The 23,278-nt window shown below is 33.8% G+C and overlaps 1 protein-coding gene across 6 annotated transcripts in view; it reads left to right on the top strand.

The window, feature by feature from the left end:
* Positions 1–12,059, top strand: part of LOC145684220 (diacylglycerol kinase theta) — a 286,225-nt gene extending 274,166 nt beyond the window's left edge. For 4 of the 6 annotated variants that reach the window (XM_081756306.1, XM_081756303.1, XM_081756302.1 and 1 more), the window contains one exon: positions 8,144–12,059. In XM_081756306.1, coding sequence (XP_081612432.1) covers positions 8,144–8,278 — 135 coding nt within the window. In that variant the 3' untranslated portion in view covers positions 8,279–12,059. Of the gene's footprint in view, positions 1–6,206 lie in introns of all 6 variants that reach the window. The other 2 variants (XM_081756305.1, XM_081756304.1) reach the window with 1 other exon arrangement.
* The last annotated feature ends 11,219 nt before the right edge of the window (positions 12,060–23,278 follow it).

The following is a 23,278-nucleotide window of genomic DNA, read 5'->3' as shown; positions in this document are numbered from 1 at the left end:
ACAGATTCAAGATTCAATTGGAGAATCATTCCATGTTAGTGGCATTTATCAAGCATGTTGTGCAAACGTACCTCGCTAAATCGGAGTTCGTGTAACAGGCATCAATACATGAGATAAATGTGCTGAATCGAATAATTTAATAAATTCAAGTTATCCATTCGACTCAAATATGCATTCGAAATACTGAAGCGTTTGCGTTTCCTTTTTCGGTTTAAATAATAAAATGTACAAGATTAACTTACCTTTCATTTAAAATAACTAAATCATCATTTTTTGTTAATTCATAAGTTCTGGGTTGTTTTATTATATTGTATTAAAAAAAGGAAGAAAATTAAATGTGTTCTGTTTATAATAAATCAAATCAAATCACGTGGCGTAACGGCCCAATTTGTGGACCTGAGTCCCTCCACGCCATCTGTTAGCGACTGGTGGAACTACGTCCAGCCTAGCGCCGCATCGCCCTATCGCTAACCGGTGTATCGGGAGCTTTCTAAACCCAATGGCCGTCACGTCTATTATTCACGTAACTTCCCAGTTTGCCTCACGACGCCGGGTGGGCGCCGAAAATTGGGGATGCACCGGCCGGGAATCGAGCCCAGGACAACGCGGACATGAATCCAACGCTCTAACCACTAGGCTACTGTTCTCCCTTTCTGTTTATATTACATTCCTATAAATAAAGGCGAATTGAATTAGTAATATCGTCGTAATGTTTTACGTTACGCAGGGGTGCCCACAAGGGGGGGCTATGACGCAAACTGCGTCATTGAAATATTTGGGGGGTTAAAAATCTATATAAATATGTTTGATGGGGGGGGGTAAAATTAATCGAAAAGAAGATTTTTTTCATGGAAGAACACCTACGGATAGACAATTGGGGGGGTGCGTCATGGACATAAGGGGGGGTGGGCACCACTGCGTTACGAAATTATCAGATCGATTTTTTTTTTTTTTTTAATTTTGGAACTAATAAACCTATCATCAGAACCCATTAGTGGGATAACTCGAGGACTAGAGTTTTACTTCGTAATGTGAAAATTTTAATGGTACTATTTGAAAGCTTACTTTTTGTTAAAATTAACTGTTTTGTCCTACTATCTTTAGTACTAAATAATTCATTACCAAAGTTAAAAATCAGGACAAAAAATAATGAAGAAATATAATCAGTTTCCAATATTAATAAATTTAATTATTGGATTTACTTAATTTTGGTATTATTTTTATTATAAAGAAGATATTAGTAATAGTTTTCAAAATCGATTTTAAAAAATTCTACGATGTGGATCAGACTTAACTTTTAACTTCCAAAACCAACGGAACAACATATTGGCGATTAAAATTTACAATATAACACTTGTGTTTTTAAACAGTCATTTATGGCGGAAAAAAAATAGCCAATAATATATTTCAAATATCAATGTGCTTTTTTCATGTATTTAAATGTATTAGAATTAATATATTTACATAGTCAGATTGATAGTTTTAATTAGTACAGATTTGTTTCACTCATCTCATTTGCTTCCTTTCATTTGTGAAAAGATGATGAATAACATGGGAATTGAAGTTAAAGTTTTCGTTCTATTACGTAGAGTTGCGTGTTACGTTCTCTGTATGACAAAGAAAAGTACTAAAATTGATAGTTTTATTCTAAAATTATTCAAAGAAAAGCATGAATGATGTTGGCATAGACTTTCGTCAGCTAATTAAAAGTGCGTATAGATATTATATTAAATAAAATAATCAATCAACAATGATAGTGTTATTATTAATATTAAATATTTAACACTTATATATAATGCCTATAAATATGCTATTTCTCCTTTGTTATATACCGCAATAAAATACCCATTTCCATTGATTGGTATATTATGATATTGTCACGGACTAGGGTTGCCAATTGTGGAAACTAAAATTACCGGCATTCCCTCAATATTCCCTATGATATAGGCCTAAGTATGAAATGTCTCTTTCGGACCCATCCATGGGAAGAAATGTATACTATCGTGGACAAAAGTGCATGAGCACCTGTATTCTGCATATCCATAGTATATTCAATAATAAGCTTAATATATACATTGTGCTAAATATGAAAAACTGAAGTCGGTATTGATCATCGTATTGTATTTACCAGTAACTGTCACTTCTTTAAAATTATCAAAAAAAAAAAAAAAAAAAAAAAAAAAGATGAGCAAAAGTATATTAATCTTTAGATGACAATTTTGGATTTACAAAATGAAATTTACTCTTTAAACTTATACTGCAACTACAGGAAATTGCGTGAAGAAGTTCTAAGGAAAGAAGTTGGAAGTTTATGGAAAATTGTCATGTGCAGCAGCTGCGGACGGGAAACTAAACAATACAACAAACATTGTACGAACAAAATGCCTAAGAGTTATTTGCCAACAATCGATGGACAATTTAAATTTTATCACTATATTTATGCCGCACAATTATGACAAATTATACACTTCTGTCTCGATTGTAGATAAAAATATCTCACAGCAAAATCTAATTGTTATCAAAATACCAGTCATAAAGGGGCTGGTAAGAAGTTTATACCGGTCACTGGCCTTAATCAAAATAACAGCAATATTTCCGGCCTTAATCAAAATAACAGCAATCGCCCCCCTGGATCCGCCCCTGATTTGCATAATGTTTGTCAATGCCCAGTCATAATACAGTCTTCAGATAATTTTCACAACCAAGATTAAACGTTAAGAGGCCCTATCACGGCGAAATTAAAACGCCGCTAATTTTACAGTAATTATGTGATATCTTCAAATAGATAAAAGATAATCGAAAAGTGGAACAAGAGCTCACTAGCCAATATTATTTTACATGAGACACCGTTATCACGACTCACTTATTTTCTTTTGATTTCCAGCCATTTAGAAAATCGGCATTTATTTTCGAGTTTCTAAATGGCTGCCAGCGAAAAGCTACTAGGTGACTCGTGATAACGGTACCTCATGCAAAATAATATCATCTAGCACGCTCTTGTTCCACTTTTCGATAATCTTTTATCTATTTGAAGATATCACATAATTACTCTAAAATTTGCGGTATTTTAATTTCCCAGTGATTGGGCCTCTTAATTACATGCATTAAAATCATTCTCCAAAACTCAATTCTTTTTATTTCACTCCAAACAAAACTTCCATAAATATTATTATAAGATTAGCAATGCCTAAATTTCTAAAAAATAATTGGTTATTGCTATGACTGAAATATACGCGTACGTCCCTAAACAATGTTATTCATAGATAATCATAATACTTTACAATCCAGTAAGGGAAGATACTTACGTGTTACTTCAGATTTTATTTTGATAGAATATTTCTGGACATATATATCTTACACTCTACGTATAGTTTGAAACCAAATGCAAGTGTAACTGCGTTAAAATTTTAGTAATGTTGAGACTGAGATGATATAATAAATTCGGATTGTACCTAAAATTTAAGAGAAAAGACAAGAAAATTAGAGAAAATTAATGTTGTGTTGTTTGGAAGAACGAAAACTTTAACTCCAAGTTTTTATATGTTATTTATTAGTACTTCTTTTGATGATAATATTCATTAAACCTAAAATATGAGTCAAATGTGTATATATACATAAATAATTTTGAACATAAATAATACAAGTTAAATTCTAAAGGATTTATTTACATCATTCAATATACTTCCTGGACATAGTTACATCTTGCCTTCCTAATTAGAATACAAAATAAAATAAAAAGACATTTTTAGTTTACCGTCCCATGATTATGATCCAAGGCTAAGGGAGACGGTGATAATGACGGAATGAAATGGTGAAATGAAGAAAGTAGAGGAAATGGAAACTCCCTGAGGAAACCCGTTGTTTGTCCACCACAAAGCCCACTTGGTGCGAGCCGGGATTGAACCAGGAACCTCACGTGCAAGTTGTTAATGCTTTACTACTGAGCCACCGCGATTCTAATTGGAATATATTCCGTAGACTTTCCATATTGAGTTTTTCAGTACCATAGTTTAACATCCTACCTTAAACAGACGAAAAATCATGATTAAAAAAAAAAAAAAAAAAACTCAGTACTATATTAGCAGTCTATATAGCAATTTTAAGATTTTTCAAAAGATGGAAGAAATAGATCAATGAATTGACTTAAGGATTATCCAACACCATAAAACCGCTCATAAATATGCTTGTCTTTCTCTTCGTATCCGAAAATTCTCTTGTATTTTGCTGTTACAATGAAAAGTTCCATTAAGTAACACTATGTTGAATTTCAATGTAAATATATATTTATTAAACAAGAAAAGAATAATTGGTCAGTTATGAGTATGTCTTCTATTGTATATTGATCAACTTGGTTCACAATTTCCCCATTCAGACACAAGGAAGAGCTAAATTATTAAAATACACATTTGAGCAATTCTGCTGTGTTCAAAGGATAATGAAATAATCCAGACAAGACGTAAGCATTTAGTTCTTTGAATTCTGCACACATAAAATATTTGTGTGACTTATTAACAATATTAAAAAAAAAAAAACGAAAGAAAGAAAAATGATGAGATTTCTATATCACATGGTCAAACCCATTACTGATTACAGAGATCAAAATTGCTCTTAAAAACTTGTTATGTCTGAATGTTCTGTCAGAAAGCAACGCTAGCCTATTTAACATAACTAAGTGGGGACTTTAAGTCACCAGCACTGGGGTTAAGTGTCTGTTTCTCGCCGTGATTCAATACATGTATGTAAAACTGGACGTGAAGAAGTTTCAGTTGAAAGATAAGTTAAGAATTGGAATGAATATTGACATGTAAACAATAATTATATAATTATGACTTTATTACTTAGGTGGTATGTTGCTTACATCTATTCAGGATCGACTCTATCATATGTGCAACACGTGCATTTGTACGGGGCGGAAGTTTCGAGGGTGGCACACTCTATCATAACTATATTATTTAGAATAAATATTTCTTATTGAAAATATACTTCATGATGATGGTAGTTAAATTTACTAAGCTGACCTTCTATTTGAATACTACGTTCATAAATCATGTTTAGGTTGAATTAGTTTAAGATCACATTGGACAGTGATACAGCAAATGGTCAAACAAATCCCAACATGAATTGCTTGATTGTTGTCAAATACAAGAACTCAATTCCCGAACAGTAGCGAACACCTGTTTCATTTAATTAGTTATCACAGTTTTGATATGAAAACTAGTCTTGTCTTTGTCACAAATTCCTTATCATTGAAGGTGGAAACAAGTTTTTTTTTTAATTTAACAGATATAGAAGAAAAATCAAGAAATAAAGATAAAAGAGCTAGTTGCACTGGAATTGCAAACTGATATATTGAGATTGAAGCTCGATATTGAGTTCTATAAAAAGGATTACCTCTGCAAGTGTGTTTGCTTTGTCTTTCACTAACATAATAAATTATTATTTAAAGAAGAAAACAGACACGACGAGATCGTATTTTTAGTTTAGGTCTTTCTGAGTGCGAGTGCATTTTCCTCTCTCTTTCGTTGTTCATGATGGGGTAGCATATTTAAAATCTGGCTTTTAAGATTTGTTCTTTCTGGGGAAAGGGAAGGAGGGCAAATGATGCTATTGTACGGGACCAGGCCCGCAACCAGGCACAGAGGTTTGGGGGGGGGACATAAATATGTTAAGGGGGGGCCAAGTCATTAAAAATTTCTTACAAGTAGCTAAATTGTGTTTTTTGTATTAATAACAGCATTTTGTGTTAAAGTCTGGAGGGGCTACGAAAAGTTTAGGGGGGTCAGGCCCCCCTAGCCCTCCTCTGGTTGTGGGCCTGCACGGGACGGAAAATTGCCCAGGACCTGCCCTGATTGAAATTGTTTAATATGGGTACATTTATTATGTGAAATGGTAATTTTAATGAAAATTTTAGCTGAATGTGAAAACAAAATCATGTAACCACTAACATGACTCATATTTTAGGTGTTTTTATATATGTATCTATATCATGATGTTTCATTCCCAAAATAACTTTCATTATTAATTTTCTTATAATTTATACTTATTATTTTTATGTTTGCATAGAATATTTATGTTGTGTTTAATCGTATGTATGGGAGTATAAATATAAGAATATATAAATATATATGTATGTATGGTGTGTGTTTGTGTGTGTGAATGTTGCTATTGCCCAGACCAAATTAATCCCTGGTTCCTCTTGACTGCAGGCTACCATGCTGAAGAAAAATAAGATCAAGCGACGGAATACTGAACCTTCCATCTTACCTGCAAATGGGGAGGGGAAAAGCACAGATGACTAAAAAGACATCCCTGCCTTTTGTCCTGCGGCTTTGTGCATTCTGGGGGCTGGCACTTCGTATTCATCGTAAACACTTTTTTTCCGTTGAAAACAAAACATGTTCTGTTTTCGTTTTTTATCCTCTCCTTTTTTTTTTAACGTAGAAAGTGCTGCAAACACACGAATGTACCTACGTATTTTTGACTGAAATAACGGTGATAAATCATATGCTGCAGACTCGTATATTTGTAACAAATATATGAGTCGTCCAGTTATAAAGCGGCTCTTGTCCATTTACAGAAAACCCAAGAAAACTTTTTTTTTTTTTTTTTTTTTTTAATGTAGGATCTGGACGTTTTGTAGGACTGGGAATACTTGAGCGTGTTCATGTGAAAAATCTGAACATCTTCAAATATTTTCAGTTCTACAAAACGCATCGATCCGACAATTTTTTCTCGGTTTTCTGTAGATGGTCAAGAGCTGGTTTGGAACTGAACGACTCATTATAGTAAGATAATTTGTTGGACAGTTAGTTAGATGCAAGAATGGACAGAATCATATCATGAGCGCATTCGAACAAAAGACTAACTGAGTCCACTGGCAATAGTTTCGTATGTGGCAATAGAGTAATGCACAATAAGACAAAAATAAAAGTGTCATGACCTACGTGTAACATGTTAGTCTCCCATTTTTATTTTTATTATCTGCCCTACAATTGTTGCCATCTACGAAGAAATAACTCGTGAACTGATTTAGTCACCTCCTGGTGTGATTTTGCCCTATCCTGACCTCAAGTAAGCATTCCATAAAGACGTATGTTGAGCACTACTTAAAAAAAAAAAAAAAAAAAAAAAAAAACTCCTCTACTTTTTAATAGTAGAAGAAAACAGCATTTCAGTTCAAATGGTATATTATGCGTGTCTGTAAGTACTTTCTACTGTTTTTATTTTGAATTTTCTTACTTCATTTATTTTTACATACACAAATTTACACCAAATAATGTAGCAACTAATACCCACTTTACTTATTATTTTCTTCCGTTCTGTTTTCACTTTTGACAACAATCTTCACTTATATATTTTTGATGAACACCAATAAAAAAAAAATAGTTTGAGGTGCATATAAATATACCTGGTTATATACATATCTATATATATTTTATTTTATTTGTTTCACTTGTAGACCGTATAGTTTTCTATATTGCATGTTTGTTATGTACAGCGTACTTTAAACATAAGAGCATTTTTTTTTATTAAATAGCGGCCAGCCCCCAGACTGTAGCTTTATGTAATCAAATTGTGTAACGTTTTTTTTTTTTTTCACCTTTCACCATATTCGTTCAACTAGAAAAAAAAATAATATAAATATCTAAAACACAAAGACATTCATTTTAACTTTTTTTTTGTAGAGTAAAGCACCACGCATGCTTTGTACATATACATACATATAAATATTATATACATAATTATTGATGTAATGAAAGAGTTGTCAGTTCAATATATCCCTTTGATTAGGTACCCTGTACACCTTCTTTTTCGTTTATTTATTTATTTATTTATTTATTTATCTCATCATCATCACATTGCCACCTGTTGTGTATGTACATATGTTTGATCCAGTCTAGATAATTGCTCCAGTCTTGTTATTTCCTTGTGCACTGTTTTCTCCTTCTTTTTGTTAAAAATAAAAATAAAAAAAAATATTTATAAATTATTCACCTTCACTTCTGTACTTATCTGTCTATATTTTTATGTTTTATCTTTTTTTTCTGTTTTGTATTATCCACCCTATCTCTTTTTTGGAATCCTGTTTTTTTTTTACCCACATCTTTTCTACGAAAACAAAACAATCCTTTGTTTCATATAGGCGACAATGTTGAAGAAGATGAAAGGAAAAATCAAGAGAAGAAACACAGAACCCTCAATGGTGGTGTCGCCAGGTGCACAAGCTGTATATTCATTAAAGCCAGACTCTTCTGCCAATCACAACACTGAATTCTGAAGCTCACTGTTAACTATTATTATTATTATTATTATTATCATTACGTGTGACTCCAGTGAATGTGATTATACACTATTTTTCCCTCCCTTAAAAGGAAAACGAAAAACAACAACCCCCCTTTGTTTGTTTGTTTTTTTAAAATTATTTTTTTTGTGTGTATGTGTGTGTTTTAGTGAAAAACCTGTGTTTCGTAATTATTCGCGGAATACCCAGTGATACAAGAAGAAGAAAAAAAAAAGACTGGGACTTGTATGTATATATATAAGTTCAGAAGACTATATATATATATAGTGTGTTTTCAAAAGGGAACGTAACTTTCGAAGTTGTTATTTCTAAATATATATATATATATATATAAAAATATAAGCTCACCACGAAATGAGGTGAAGTCACACAAGATTTTTTTTTCTAATTTTCAATGAATTGTTACTTACTTGAGAAAAAAAAAGAAGAAAAATAAGCTTGTTGTAGTAATTATATAGTACAGTTAAGTTTCTTTTTTTCCTAATATAGTGAAAATATTTTAGCTCTTATTTTTCTTAATTTTTTTGGTAATAAAATATTATTATAATAATAAAAAAGGAAAAACACCTGTATTCCGGCCATCTGTGGCTGATAATCTTCTTGCCGCATGCAGACGACTTTTTTGTAAAAAAAAAAAAAAGAAAAAATGTTAAAAGAACCATCGCTTAGCTGTACTTTTTAGACAACTGTAAATAGTTAACTTCTAATAGAGATAGCGAACTTTTTTTTCCCTGTAAATTAGAAGACAAACTGGGCATGGGTTTGCACAATTTAATCTCTGTGGTTGGCGTAATGTGCTTTTCCTTTGAAATACTTATGTTTCTGTACAAAGAATGAAAACAAAAAAGGAAAAACAACAAACAAACAAACAAACAATTATAAGTTCGTCATTGGATTTTCTGTGATTAATATCTATACAAATAAACATAAAAAAGGCTGTATATTAAAAGAAAGAAAAAACAATTACAGTGTAGAAGGCACGGAAAAAACAAACAATATATGCGAAAGTATTCGTTAAACCACAGGTATTGTAAAAAAGTAATATGTTGTTGATATGGTTATAGATGTAACAATTGCAACATTCTTTTGTAAAGAAAATATGTTCCCAAAGTCATTGTTAATACATAAATGTATCCTGGATTTTCAGGTATTGGATATACATAACTATATATATATATATGTATATATATATTACATATGGATTGTGTACTATGTTACATATGTGTTACAAGTGAGTAAAAAAGAAGGGCAGTTTCGTTCTTAAGTTTTACAAAAGTTGAGGGAAATTTTCACAACGAAGCAGGCCGTATGGTTTCTTAACGTTCAATAAAGAAACCTACTGGAAAACAATTTTTTCCCTCAATCTCAGTAAAACTGCCTTTTGTTAAAAGTACGGGAAATTTCATAAATGTTTAATATATATACATATATATAAATAAATTATATTGGGTCAATGTTATCCGAACATCTTCAAAGTAATATATCTAGTTCACAAGTGAAGCTAGAATCAAAACCGAAATGGACAAGTCTCTCACTAACATTCCATGCAACTGACCAAACTTTGGAGAATGCAAATTGGGAAAAATATGAAGATAAAGTGGTTTTATGTATTGTATGCAAGTAGCTATAAGGTCTCTCTTTGCATTTATTTATAAATGCTTACTCAAAGAGTTAAGTTTTTGTGTCAGTTGCACTTTGAAATTAGCCAAAGAAAGATTTATTTAAAAGGAAAAAAAGAAAGAAATCAAAGGCTTTAATTATGCATGCTTTAAGTGAGAAGGAAAGAGAGACAAGTACTCTAGAAAAAAAACTAGTCTTTTCTACTAGCCTGGAGACACCTGTGGTCTCGGGATCTAGTGGGAAAACCTTATCCGCTCCTGTGCGAGCCGATTTCCTGTGTTCGTCACGATTTGTCCTTTTTACAATTGACCTACCCAGATACTTTGCACATGTAATACTGAGGGAATTGGAACAGAGCACCGGTGGTCAGGTTAATTATACAAGTATTACTATTGCTACTACTATTGGGTAAATGTATATGTACAGTGTACTATGCAGAATGATTACATTGTTGTACAGTCTTTGCTTGGTGAAGACCAATTGGAACTTCTAGAACAGTGGCAACGAAATGTTGCAAGTTTATAAAGAGTTTGCCTTAAAAAGGGATTGTTCCGCTCAAGAGTGGGAATAAAGACGTGATCCTGTGTTGCTGAGTGCTGTAAATGTCCCTCGGATAAGATTACAGGACATGTCAAGACAAGTTTTTGGTAACAAAGTACAAGGATATGTTGTCTAGTTATATATATATATAAATAAATAAGGTATTCCCACATACAAAGACTAATTGTGCCAAGTTTTTATGAAGAAAGTATATATATATATATATATAAATATATACATATATAAACAGTATTTTGTGGGAATTAATGTATGTATATTAAAGTAAGGTCTCACCAAATGTGTTTGTTAAGAGAAAACAGAAAGAGAAAGAAAAAACTATGAAGTGGTAAAAAAAATGAAGGTTAAGAAAAAACCTGACTTAATAAGAAAGAGTGCTGTTATTGTATTTATTAAACTGCCGAATGTACCCCTGGTAATCACGTGTGCAAGCCGCTGGAGGGTCAAACACCAGTCAAACTTTTTTTTTTCCTAGGTGGCGTAATCCTCCTTTCCATGGTAAAAAAATGACTGGTGTTTCAGCTTAAAAAAAGAAAAGAAAAAATAGTCCATGCATTCTAGTCAAAACCCGCTCCCCCTATCTAGTTCCCTTAATACTGGATGTGATATACGTATGTGTTTGTTCTCCTTATTTTATTTCAAGTTTTAAGAAAAAAAAAATACCTCTTAATACTTATTATAATATTTAAAAAAAAATGAGGAGTCTGGGTCCCTACCGGAAAAGGACTTCCAGCCTCCTAATTCCCAACCCGCTTGCGGTACTCGGGGCTCAGTTGTTCATGAGTAGCTTGGTTTCCGGAGTATGCCCTCGTGAACAATATGTACCAATAGTGGATTGGTGAAGATGATTGTTGACAATCTGAAAAAGAAGTATATATATATATATAAATATAAATAAATAAGAAATGTGTCATTGTTATGTAAATCTGCATTAAATGATAGCATTATATTAATGATATATCGGTACATACAATCTTGTCTTAAAAATTCAATGTGCTCTGTTTACCATTGTTGTTCTACCCAGTGCTTCTAAAGGAGCTGTCAATGAAAGATTTTGAAAAAAGAAAGAAAGTTTTAAAAAAAAGTATTATATAAATGAAAAATGGTCTGGAACCAGATTGTTTGGACTTGGTTTAGGGACTCTCTGACTTCATAGCATAGCATGGATTCGAGAACCTTTCACGTTCAGCCCAAGTATATTGACCGTGTGTTTGGACCATTCCTGGAAAAAAATAAAGGTTATATACATATATATACATCTACATATATATAACGTAAGAAAGACGTGAGATGGTTCTGTTAACTTCCAAAGAACCCATGACCGTATACTTTTATTGGTGTAGCGGAAAACTTCATCTTCCTGGAACGGTTCAACAAGTTTAAAAAGTATATATATATATATATAAAGTTTAAACAAAGAATGAGAGAGATTTATAGAAGGTATTTTATTGGGTCAATCGCAATAAGGTTAATATATATACATAATATATATATAAAACACATATATATATGTATATGTGATGATAGAGAGTATAACATGTGGATAGAGACAAGAAATAAATGTCACTTCGAAAACATACTTTGGTTGTTTTTTTTTCTTTCTTTCTTGTCTTTTCCTCTTTCCATTATTTTAGTAGTGTTTGGGTGTTTTAAATTGGTTTTCAAAGCATGTTTGCCAGATTCCACAACGTGAAGTCAAAATTAGAATGTCTTCATTTGGAATTCTCTATGGTTGCATTTAGAATTAAAATTAATTCTTAGATTTACTATTGAAAAATGTAAAAAGAAGAAGAAGAAGAAGAAGCTGAATTGAAAGTGCCTCACGTATATACGAGATACAGTTAAAACGTTCCAGGAATTTTGTTGTAATTGATTCATTACCACAAGATAAGTACACGTTTACTTAATTGCCTTCAAAATAGGCATCTTCGGAACACACACACACAAACTTACTTCCTTGCTGGTGTCATTGCTGGAAACATACCGGCAGACTAAAATCCTCTTTTGGTATCTTCCGAAGTTCAGGCGTTATATTGGTTTTGACCATCATCTACAGTGGCGAAACGGCTATCTTTCAAACTAGTTTTTCCTTAAATCATTATCACTGTAAACTGGTTTAAGGTTATTAAAGTCTTCGAAGCAGGTTTCTCCAATTTTCATATGAACTTCTTGTTTGCGCGTTGCTTGAACTGCGACATTGCTCCAACTCATCATCACACATTTCTCCGTTCAGTTACACTTCTCGTACACTGCCTGTTATCACCTGTTAACACTTGTCAAATTCATAATTAGGCAACCTCAGGACGACTGTACTGTAGAAAATTCATTGTAATTGCATCGTAAATGAAAAAAACTATAGAAACATTCAGGGAACTTTTTGACTGCCCTGGTACAAACTATTCGTACTTTCGCTAAATGTTTCATAAGATAGGACGGAAAACCCGTGGGAAGAAAAGGAAAGTTCTTGAACAGAAAGGTAAATATGAAACTTTCAGTATGGTATTATGCGTACTTTCGCTAAATGTTACACAGATATAAAAGGGGAAAAAGTTCCTGAACAGAGTAACTTTGAGGCATTCAGTTGGGTATATACATACTTTCGCTAAATGTGTCATCAGATGAGAATGACACATAGTAGAAAGAAAATAAAACTTCTAGAACAGAGAAATAGCCATAAAGAATCCACCGATTAGATATATACGTATTTTCACAAAATGTTTCATTAGATAGGAAGGGTAAAAAGTACAAAGAAAGGAAAGTTTCATAACAGAGAGGTATCTATGGAATGTTCAGTACTATAGGCATTATATCGGGTGTCCCACTTAAAACCGGTACGCTTCACTTCCATTGTGGCGATCATAAATAATTGTGTGTTGGCCTCACTGCTTGTCAGACTAATATAATTTGCTACACTGAAATATGACATTACTTCTCGGAAACATTGTTGATTTCGATAATTTAAAAGTAATCGTCCTGAAGATACGGTGCAATTAGCAATTGAATGCTGAACTGATATTATGGAAATCTACACAAAAACAAGCTCCATTAAGGAAACTAAAGAAAGGTTTGTAGAAAAATATCTTAATACCAAGCTTCCCACAACCAGTAGAATTCAAGACCTGCACAAGAAATGGAAGACTACAGGATTCGTTAGGGATGTAATGAAGAATAAGCATCCGACATAAACCGAACGCATTTGATATAAATCAGAAGCTTTAAATAGGCACTTCACATAAGTATAGTATAGTAATAGTATAGTGACTGCGAGACGGTAATAGTATAGTGACAAGTATAGCTTTCTATGTCTGTAACTGCGAGAGGGCTGCGGTGACTCAGAGGTAGAGCGTTCACTTGGGGTCCTGGGTCCGATCTCACCAAGTGAACTGTGGTGGACAAACACCGTGTGCGTGGGTTTCCTCGGGGTTCTCCCGTTTCCTCCCACTTTCTTCATTCCACCATTTCAATCATTTCTCATCATCATCGCCGCCTTTAGCCTAGCCGCCATAACCGTCGGATGTAAAACTCAAAGATTTCCTTTAATTTCACTGTAAATGTATTTTGCGTGAAAAATAGGTAGATAATGAGTCGTATCGGTGTTATGTGGGACACCCTGTACATAGTTTTCATTGAAATCATTATTTCTCTGATCTGTTCTTTTTAGTTTTACATTTCTTCCTATTCCTCATCGTCCCTAACTGATAACACTATATACCAGAACTGTTGTGTGATAGTGTTTTATTATTATTATTATTATTATTATTATTATTAATAATAATAATAATAATAATAATAATAATAATAATAATAATAATAATAATAATAATAATAATAATAATAATTGGCTTTCCATTCCCACAGAGATATTCCTTTTTCCAATCATGCATATGGCAAATGTTGTTACATTTGTGCTCAAAATGAAGAAGCACACTCATACTCTTCCTAACTATATATAAAACTACATGAACTAATATAAAAGAACGGGCACTTCCAATTGACGTGGAAAGTTGAAATTTGGCATGGTTATAGCTTTCTGCGACTAACCCACAGAAAAATTGCCGAAAGTGTTTTTTTTTTTTTTTTTTTTTTTTTTTTAGGTGGTCTAAACAGGGGATGAAGAAATTCCTCATGTTATTTAAGTGTCTCTTTTTTTTTGAATCTATAATCTCATATTTTGGGTACTTGGAACTGGGAGAAAAACTTAAAATTCAGTATGCTGGTACGTTTTTATTAGTGTTACCCAAGTATACCACTGGAAATGAAAATTTCCAAATTTAGAGTGGTGTTTTATGGGTAACTTAAAAATCTTCCCCATGTTATTTATATGGGTCACCTTTTACACCCTAAAATTGTTGGGCACTTCCTGTAGGGCTACAATGGTTAAATTTGACATGATTGTAGCTTATCGAGACTAACCGACAGGAAAATTGCCAAAAGTGAATATTTTAAATTTTTAGTGAGTGTAAAGGGGTGATGAAAAAATTTCCCATGTTATTTAAATGGGCCTTTTTTTACCTTTAATCTCATATTTTAGGTACTTGGAACCAAGGGCGCCGATTTCTCTGTAAATTTGGGTGGGGGGCATTCAGATGCAGAAGGTATATATATATATATATATATATATATATATATATATATATATATATATATGAGAATTTTAAGACAAATTGCATTCAAATCATGCCAAATATTGTATATTCATAAATACAATAGGGGGCCCTCCGCCCCCCTCCCCAGGATCGGCGCCCTTGCTTGGAACTAGAATAAAAACTTCGAATTCGGTATGCTTGTACGTTATCGTTAGAGTTTCCTAAGTAAATCACCAACAATAAAACTCTTCAACTGTAGAGTGGTTTTATGAGTAACTGAAAAATCTTTCCCCTATTATTTATATGGGACACCTTCTACTCCCCAAAATGTTTAGGACCTTCCGACAGGATTAGAATGATTAAATTTGGCATGAACTTAGCCTTCCAGGACTAACCCACAGGAAAAAATGCCAAAAGTGAATATTTTTAGTTTTTAAGGGGTCTAAAGTGGGGATGAAATTCCAATGTTATTTGAATGGGCATTTTCTTGAATACAAAATCTCATCTTCTTGATACTTGAAACACGAAAAGAAACTTGAAGTTTGGTAGAATTGTGGGTTTAAGACAGGGAGTAATCTATACCCCCTAACACCCCCCAAATTTCTTTACACACACACCTGGATGGAAAAGGAATACTCCCCCAAATCCAATTGTATCAATCAGTATCATATAGGTTATTTATTACATCAAGTTAAAAAAGTTTTAGCGTTTAGGAAAGAAGGCAATATTCTTATTTATTTATTTCATTTCAAAATACGAAGCGACCTCGTTCTCATGTACGGCTTTAAGAACTACATTACCTCATTGTTTCGGGGCGGTGTTTCGATCAAAACAATTGACAAAACACACCCGCTTTATACCTACCTACCCTGCTGAGCTCCGCGGTCGTTTCCGAGCAAAGAGATTGATAAACAGATGCAGATGACTGAAATTGGCAACGTCTTGAGCGGTCATTCACCTACCTCCTCCTCAATAAGGAAAAATGACACAATATAGTAATAAGCCTATACCAGATTCAGTTGGTAAATGCTACTCTGCAAGTGATGTATCAACGAGCAGAAGTTGGAAGGGCAGTGGTGCTATTCATTCGGTTCGCTAGAACAGGTTGTTAAAATATTTAGAGTTCGCGGAATCGTTTGTTATACCAGACATAAACACACATACTCATTGACCTAACCAAGAGTAAAAGAAAGAGACCAAACAAATTAGTGAAAACACTGCTGTACTTTCCTCGCTCGCTTGTATTGTTTTGAAAACAAACAACTTTCAATTGTTTCTATTCAATGGGCAGACAGAAATTTGAATGGACAGATAGAAACTTGAATATGAATTGCGGGATTTTGTCCGAGATACTGGGATTTGTGAGTGTAATGAATGTGATACTTATCTAAGGGGTCGACCACATATTACGTAATGTGGTAAAGGGAGAGAGGGGCTTTGGCCTTGCGTTACGAAGTATGACACGAGAGAGGAGGGAGTTAACGTCTTCGTTACATAACGTGTTTTTATCTGTAATCTTTATTTTTATTCTCAAGTTTATATGCAATCTTATGAACAAATAATTTCATTCAGTTCTTCTCATTTTTATAAATAAATATTTATATTGTTTTGGAAAATTGAGAACATACAGTCTCTATGACTTGAATCATGCAGAAGGGTTTGAAGATGTTACTAGACACCAGTATGACTGGTGACGAACCCTGCGTATATTACAATACAATAAAGCTCTGTTTTGTGGCTAAAGCCGCAATACATTTACGGTACACGCTTTTCTGGAGTTAGTTATTAGCGATCGTAACTACCGCTTGAAAATGCCCTTGCGTTCCCACTCGTATCGCTATTTCTGAAAATAGATTTAAAACTTTTGATTTGAATTACTACCGACTCTATTCTTCCAAGGAGTTTCGCATGTGAAACATAAAAAAAAATCTTTTTTCGTGAAATAATATTTTCCGCGACAGAACGATCCAAGGAAACTAAGATATTAAATACCGAAATCGCCGGATATTCATCTCATACTGAATTTTTTGTCTTTAGATTTGAATATTTTAAGAGAAATCGAGTTTATTCGCATTCTGGCACTGATTTAGGACAAAAAGAATTTGAAAAGGGGTAAACTAAAGTCCAAAGAAAATGGCCGAAAACTTGTGCACAAACGGGACGTCCCTGCTCCTTCGCGTGTGCTGCCGCGTCGATTCTGTGATCTACGGGGAAGAGAACTTTTTTGTATGGTCGACACTGGGAAACTTCAAATACAGGAAGCATCCTGGATTCCAGAAAAAAAAAAAGAGGTCAATGTCAATTCTCTAGATTCTGCTTCACCTGTGTCTTCGTGCAGCACTTCCTCCTTGCCAATCATCAGTGACCTAAGAGGTTGGATACAATCTCCTTGGGAAAACAACAGTATGGAATTTTGAAGAATTAAAACTGGTTAATTAAACAACCTTATGGCGTTAAAATATTATTAGGATACTACCATTTTCTGATACTTTGATTTGTTGGCGAAAAAACACTACAAATATATCCAAAATACAAGTATTTTGTTAATGAAAGTTCTGCCATTAAAATTATTTTATTATTGTGATAACTCCCAAAATAAGCAAAATTGGTGAAAAAACAAAAATCAAAAAGCGTTATATGACAAAGGAAGATGGGTTCAGCCTTGCATTACGAAGTGTGGTGAGGGAGAGGGAGGGGTAAAATTGGTCAAAAACAGTGTTACCTAATATGTGAACTGTCCTTAGTGCCTATTACGTGTGCTACCTGTCTGCAACACGCTTTTGCATGAGTCCAATGTCTTCACTAGTTCTCGATATACGTATGTAACTTCGAAACAATGTGTACAAAAGAAAGTGGTCCTTTCATCGATATCTCGATCGATTGCTTGTCATGGCCAATCATTCCTCAAACTATGGCATTTTCCTGGTGGGACACCCTATACCACACACACAAACACACACACACACACACACACATTATATATATATATATATATATATATATATATATATATATATATAGAGAGAGAGAGAGAGAGAGAGAGAGAGACAGACAGACAGACAGACAGACAGAGCGAGAACCGATTGTTAAAAGATTAGTATGGCACCACTGTAGAAGGGTGTAGTCAAAACGTTTTTAGAAATGAAGAGATCGATCGAAGTGAGAATTATATATATATTTTAGACTGAGTTTAGTGTTATGCAGGAACGCATTTGTCGCTAGCTTAATTTTTTGTAAAGTATTTTTTATTCACGTAAGTTCATGGAACGAATTATTAAAATTAGGTTATATTAAAAAAGACACAACAGAAAGATATAAAATATTTGTAAATTGAAAAACTGGATTTCTGAAAAACAAATCAATGAATAATTTTCATATGAAATATATTCAGAGCCAATAACGTAGCCAGGAAGGGGCAGGAGCGGAGATTAAGAGATCAAATAATATTTCAACAATTAACGTTAACAACAGGGTTAGAATATTAAAATAATGAAATTGCAACTATGTACAGTATTAATTACTAAACCAATGTGATTTCAGCATGGGAGGAAAGAATTTTCTCTCAATTTATATTTTGGGGTAAAAAATCACCCACTACAACTTGCTGGGGGTGAATAAATTGAAATAATGGCAGAATTCTGCAAAATGATTACAATTATTCCTATGTAATCAATTCATATGTAATTACTAGGTAAAATAGTGAAGGTTAATTCCTAATACAATGAAACCTCTCTTAACGGGCATCTCTCAATAGTGGAAACCTTCATAAGAGGACAAACTTTTTTATTTTTCCATGCCATAAAAATATGTGGAGTGGTGTTATGAGAGAGAACCCTTCCTTTTAGGGACATCTCTCATTTACGGACAAATAATCGTGTTCCACCGATGTCTGTTTTGAGAGGTTTCACTGTATTACTTAGTTTAATAACAATAATACGAGTAAATGCTCAAATGTGTGAACTTCCTTTATTGAACCTACCACTGCGAAGAGCTGATATTATTATTAGTAGTAGTAGTAGGAGGAGGATTTTAGATTTCTGGGCTTTCGGCATCTAAGGCCATTTAGCCCATCACGTTTTGAGGGATGACGTCCCTCGGTGAGCACACTATCCGAGGAAAGGGAAGGAAGAAAGGATTGGGGAAGTGGCCTGGGACCTATAAGTTAGGTACTAGCCCGGCATTTGCCTGGTGTGAATGAGGAAAACATCATTCAGGGTGGCTGGCCTGAAAAAGCGTTGGGCAATTTTCCGACCGAGTGGCCCCACCGGGAATCGAACCCAGGACCGGTCGCACCGAAGGCGAGAGCGTTAGCGACTACGCTACGCGGGGCCACTATTATTATTATTATTATTATTATTATTATTAGTAGTAGTAGTAGTAGTAGTAGTAGTAGTAGTAGTAGTAGTAGTAGTAGTAGTAGTAGTAGTAGTAGTAGTAGTAGTAGTAGTAGTAGTAGTACTAGTAGTAGTAGTATTGCAATAGTTGTGTAACAAAATATACTGTTTCTTTTGAGTTTGTTTAAAAATGTATATTCTGAGAGCACCACCCCTTTTATTTTAAACACCCCCCAAGTAAAAATTTCTGGCGTACTTACTGGTTTAAGAAGTGAGAAGCTGTAAGCTGAACAAACAAGAGAGGACTGGGAGAACTCCCAGCTAAACAAAGGTTAGTATATCTATGTGGGCTCTTGCAATACTTTCCAGGAATCTGTAGAGGAGTGCTGGGTGTGGTACTCCAGGTGAAAGAAGGTAACATAACGTTAAGTTTATGTTTTATAAAGAGCATATAGTTAATTTGGGTTTCGCTTAATAATGTCACCTTAGGCCAGTAACCATGTCAGATATACGTTTAATAAAATAAATGGAACATAAATTCTTGTAAGAGACAGAGCCATAGCTAGAGATTTCGGCGCCCGGGGCGAAGTAGAATTCGGCGTCCCTACACTCACCTTACTAAGTATCTTTTTGATATCAGTTTTTGTTGTTATGCTAAGCTGATTTTTTTTTCAAGCTGCTTGGACAGACCATTGCAATTTGCAACAGCCGAAAGCGATCATTACGTATTCTTTTACAAATAGGGGTTGCTTTCAAGAGGTTTATCTTGGACTTTCTGTTAAACTTGAAAAAACTACCTCTGATTGTGTACAAATCCACTTCGGGAACAGTTATGGAAATTTACAACTATTGACAACGTTTTATACAACGATAATAAATGAAATTTCAATACATTAGAAACTATGTGCTTTTAAAATGTTCGAAATGGGTAACAGCATTAATTTCCAGTAATAATTGTAAACTTTTGTATTTTATTCTGTACGTGACTACACAAATAGCATTTTAATTTCGGTTCTTTTACCGTACAAATATTTTGTGAAATGTAACTCAAAAGGAGCCTTGTTTGTGAATTTCTCAATATTGATCGATGAAGGTGAAGAATGTGTTTAATGTTTGTATTTAAAATCCAAAATATAGTTTGGCTAATACATATGTTTGAAATTATAGTAATTACTTAATTTCGTAATGAAAGTTCTGAATTTAAGGCTACTTATTATTAGGCTAATTAAATATTAAAAATACACTAGCACACATACACATTTATACGCATAATGTATGTAGCTTACATGTTTTATATGTACGTAGTTAGATAAAAATATTACACAACTAGATACGTATGCACAAAAAATATCCTGGTGATAGTAGTTGATGGAGAAATGATCATCCCAATAAGTTCGTTCGAATTAGAAACATTTCATATGTCAATCGAATAAAAAAAATCACTGGTAGTGATCAATCAGTCTTTGGAAAAGACGAAATTCGTTGGGTTAAGTTCTGACCCTTTAAGGCCCTTTCTACAACTGCTTCAAGCTAGAAAACGTTATTATTCCCCTTGTTTACCTTCATTTTTAATATTCTCGCGCAAACAGCAGCTTGCGTCTGCCTCTTGGCTCCTCTTTTTCATAACTTTCATTCTTACTGTCGTGATTAACCCGATTGGGTAGAAAAGAATGATTAACTAAGCAAACACATCACCATGAAAAGACCGAATATGTATTTCAGAGTTTGACTGTTTCTGAATTAAAAGAAAACGCTCCTGAGTATACTACAAGTCCTTACTCGGCACCTTGTACATCACATTGTCATTAAGGTTGGTTTAAAGGGACAAGTTTTGCTGATAGGTGTCACTACAGTCTTCCATCTCTCTCTCATGCATGTTTTACCTTTCACGAAAATTCACGATTCTCTTACAAATTTCAACCTAGAGACTTCAAATTTTTCGAGAAGGTACTTCATAACCTATCGAAGGCAACAATCCGTGCCGTTTTTTATTTAGAATTTTCTCCATTGTTGAAATGGCTTGATGGTTGGAATGGATATCCAACCTTTTAACAATGGAACTGTTTCAACAATAAAGAAAATTCTAAATAAAAAAAACTCGGCACGGATTGTTGCCTGTGATAGGTTATGAATAGGGATGCGCACGAGACGAGTCGAGACAGGATTTTCCTGACAAAATTCGAGTCGAGACGGCTCTTCCAGTAGAGAAATATACACTTTTCGAGTCGAGACATCACTTTCACAGCACAGTTTCGAGACGAGACAGTCACAAATCTTGTCTTGTGCGTATCCCTAGTTATGAAGTGCCTTCTCTAAAAATTTGAAGTCTTTAGGTTGAAATTTGTAAGAGAAATCGTGAATTTTCGTGAAACGTAAAAAATACATTAGTGATACGAAAACTGTGGTGACATCTGTCGGCAAAAATTGTCCCTTTAAACCAACATTAACAAATACATATAAAAACATTCTTTAAGTAATAAGTAAAAACTTGTTGTGACTCTTACTGAAATGTTTGGGTTTAGAGCGGCGCGAGCAAGAAAATTTTAACAAATCTATTTGCGAATCTACAACAATAGTCCCCCAATACCTTTTCGGGGCGACGCGACGCGTCGTTTCCTCATTCCTAACACTTTCCCTTTCTTCTTGCTCGTTTGGCGCCTTCTTACCATCAGCGCCCGGGGTAACCGCCCCGTTCGCCCCCGCATAGCTATGGCTCTGACAACAGAACTGACTTATTTGTAATCATGTAAGATGTGGTTATTCTATTTTATCAGACGGACAAACATTTAACTGCTTATTCCTATCCTCGCCTTCAGATTTCAATCTTTGTACAGATATAATAAATTATCTACATATTTTCTAATTTTGTGAATAGTAACTATTACTGCTGAGGATAAATATTATTATTATCGTATTATTACGCTTGATAAAGCTCCTTTAATACATCGAGATTCCACATCAGCACTTGTTTTATGTAACTTAGTTTCATGTACAATTTCACAAGGAGCTAAGGAAGGATTACCAAACTGTTAGTAGTAACTATATAAAATACCATAAGAGAAAATGACTGCCAATACGTAAATTTCAGGGCAAACCAGAGTCAGAACTTATGCACCTAATGTTAAATAATTAGTTGCATTTGTATGCGCTGATCTATATTGATTTATGGGGCCAAAGTATGTTAACTTATTAGGACATTATTTTGTGATTAAACCACAATGCAAAAAACATTAACCTTTCTACGCCCGCCATAGGGATTTGAGCGAAATCGTAGACTCTCACGTTAGAGGCCCTGGTGACCCCTCCCCCCCCCAAAAAAAAAACTATCACAGAATCATGATTGATACGTCGTTGAAAAGCTTATGGAACATAGATTGGAACATTTGTGCAATTCCCACTCTATACGTAGAAGAAGAAAAAGAAGACAAAAATCCTTAAAAATATGAAAAAAATATTATATGAGGATCCTGGCAACCCTTTCAATCATTCTATGTTAATCACTCCTTTCTTCCTACAAGAAATTATTCTGAGTGTCTGTCAAAGAAAATAGATTTGTGTGTGTGTGTGTGTTTTACTAGAAAGAAAAGAGTAATGAATTCGTTTTATTCTGAAGAAAATGTTATGCGTAGAAGAAAAATTCATTTAATTCGACATTCTCCCCCCCCCCCCCGCCGCTACTACCATAATACCATGTTATACCAACATCATTTTTGCTGCATATATCAAGTACAGCAACAAGAATAAAGCTTCCTTACGAATTCAGTGAAAAAAAAAAATCTTGTCTTATGTGGAACCGTCCTGAAAATTAATTTACGTAAAAAAAAAAAAAAAAAAAAAAAAAAGACTCAAAAAATTGGCTAACTTAGCCCCAGCTCCTC

Source organism: Thermobia domestica, chromosome 4, assembly GCF_964235325.1.
Source record: "Thermobia domestica chromosome 4, izTheDome1.hap1.1, whole genome shotgun sequence".
Classification (NCBI taxonomy): domain Eukaryota; kingdom Metazoa; phylum Arthropoda; class Insecta; order Zygentoma; family Lepismatidae; genus Thermobia; species Thermobia domestica.
The sequence above is the reverse complement of the archived record's forward strand: the minus strand, read 5'-3'. Positions and strand labels throughout refer to the sequence as shown.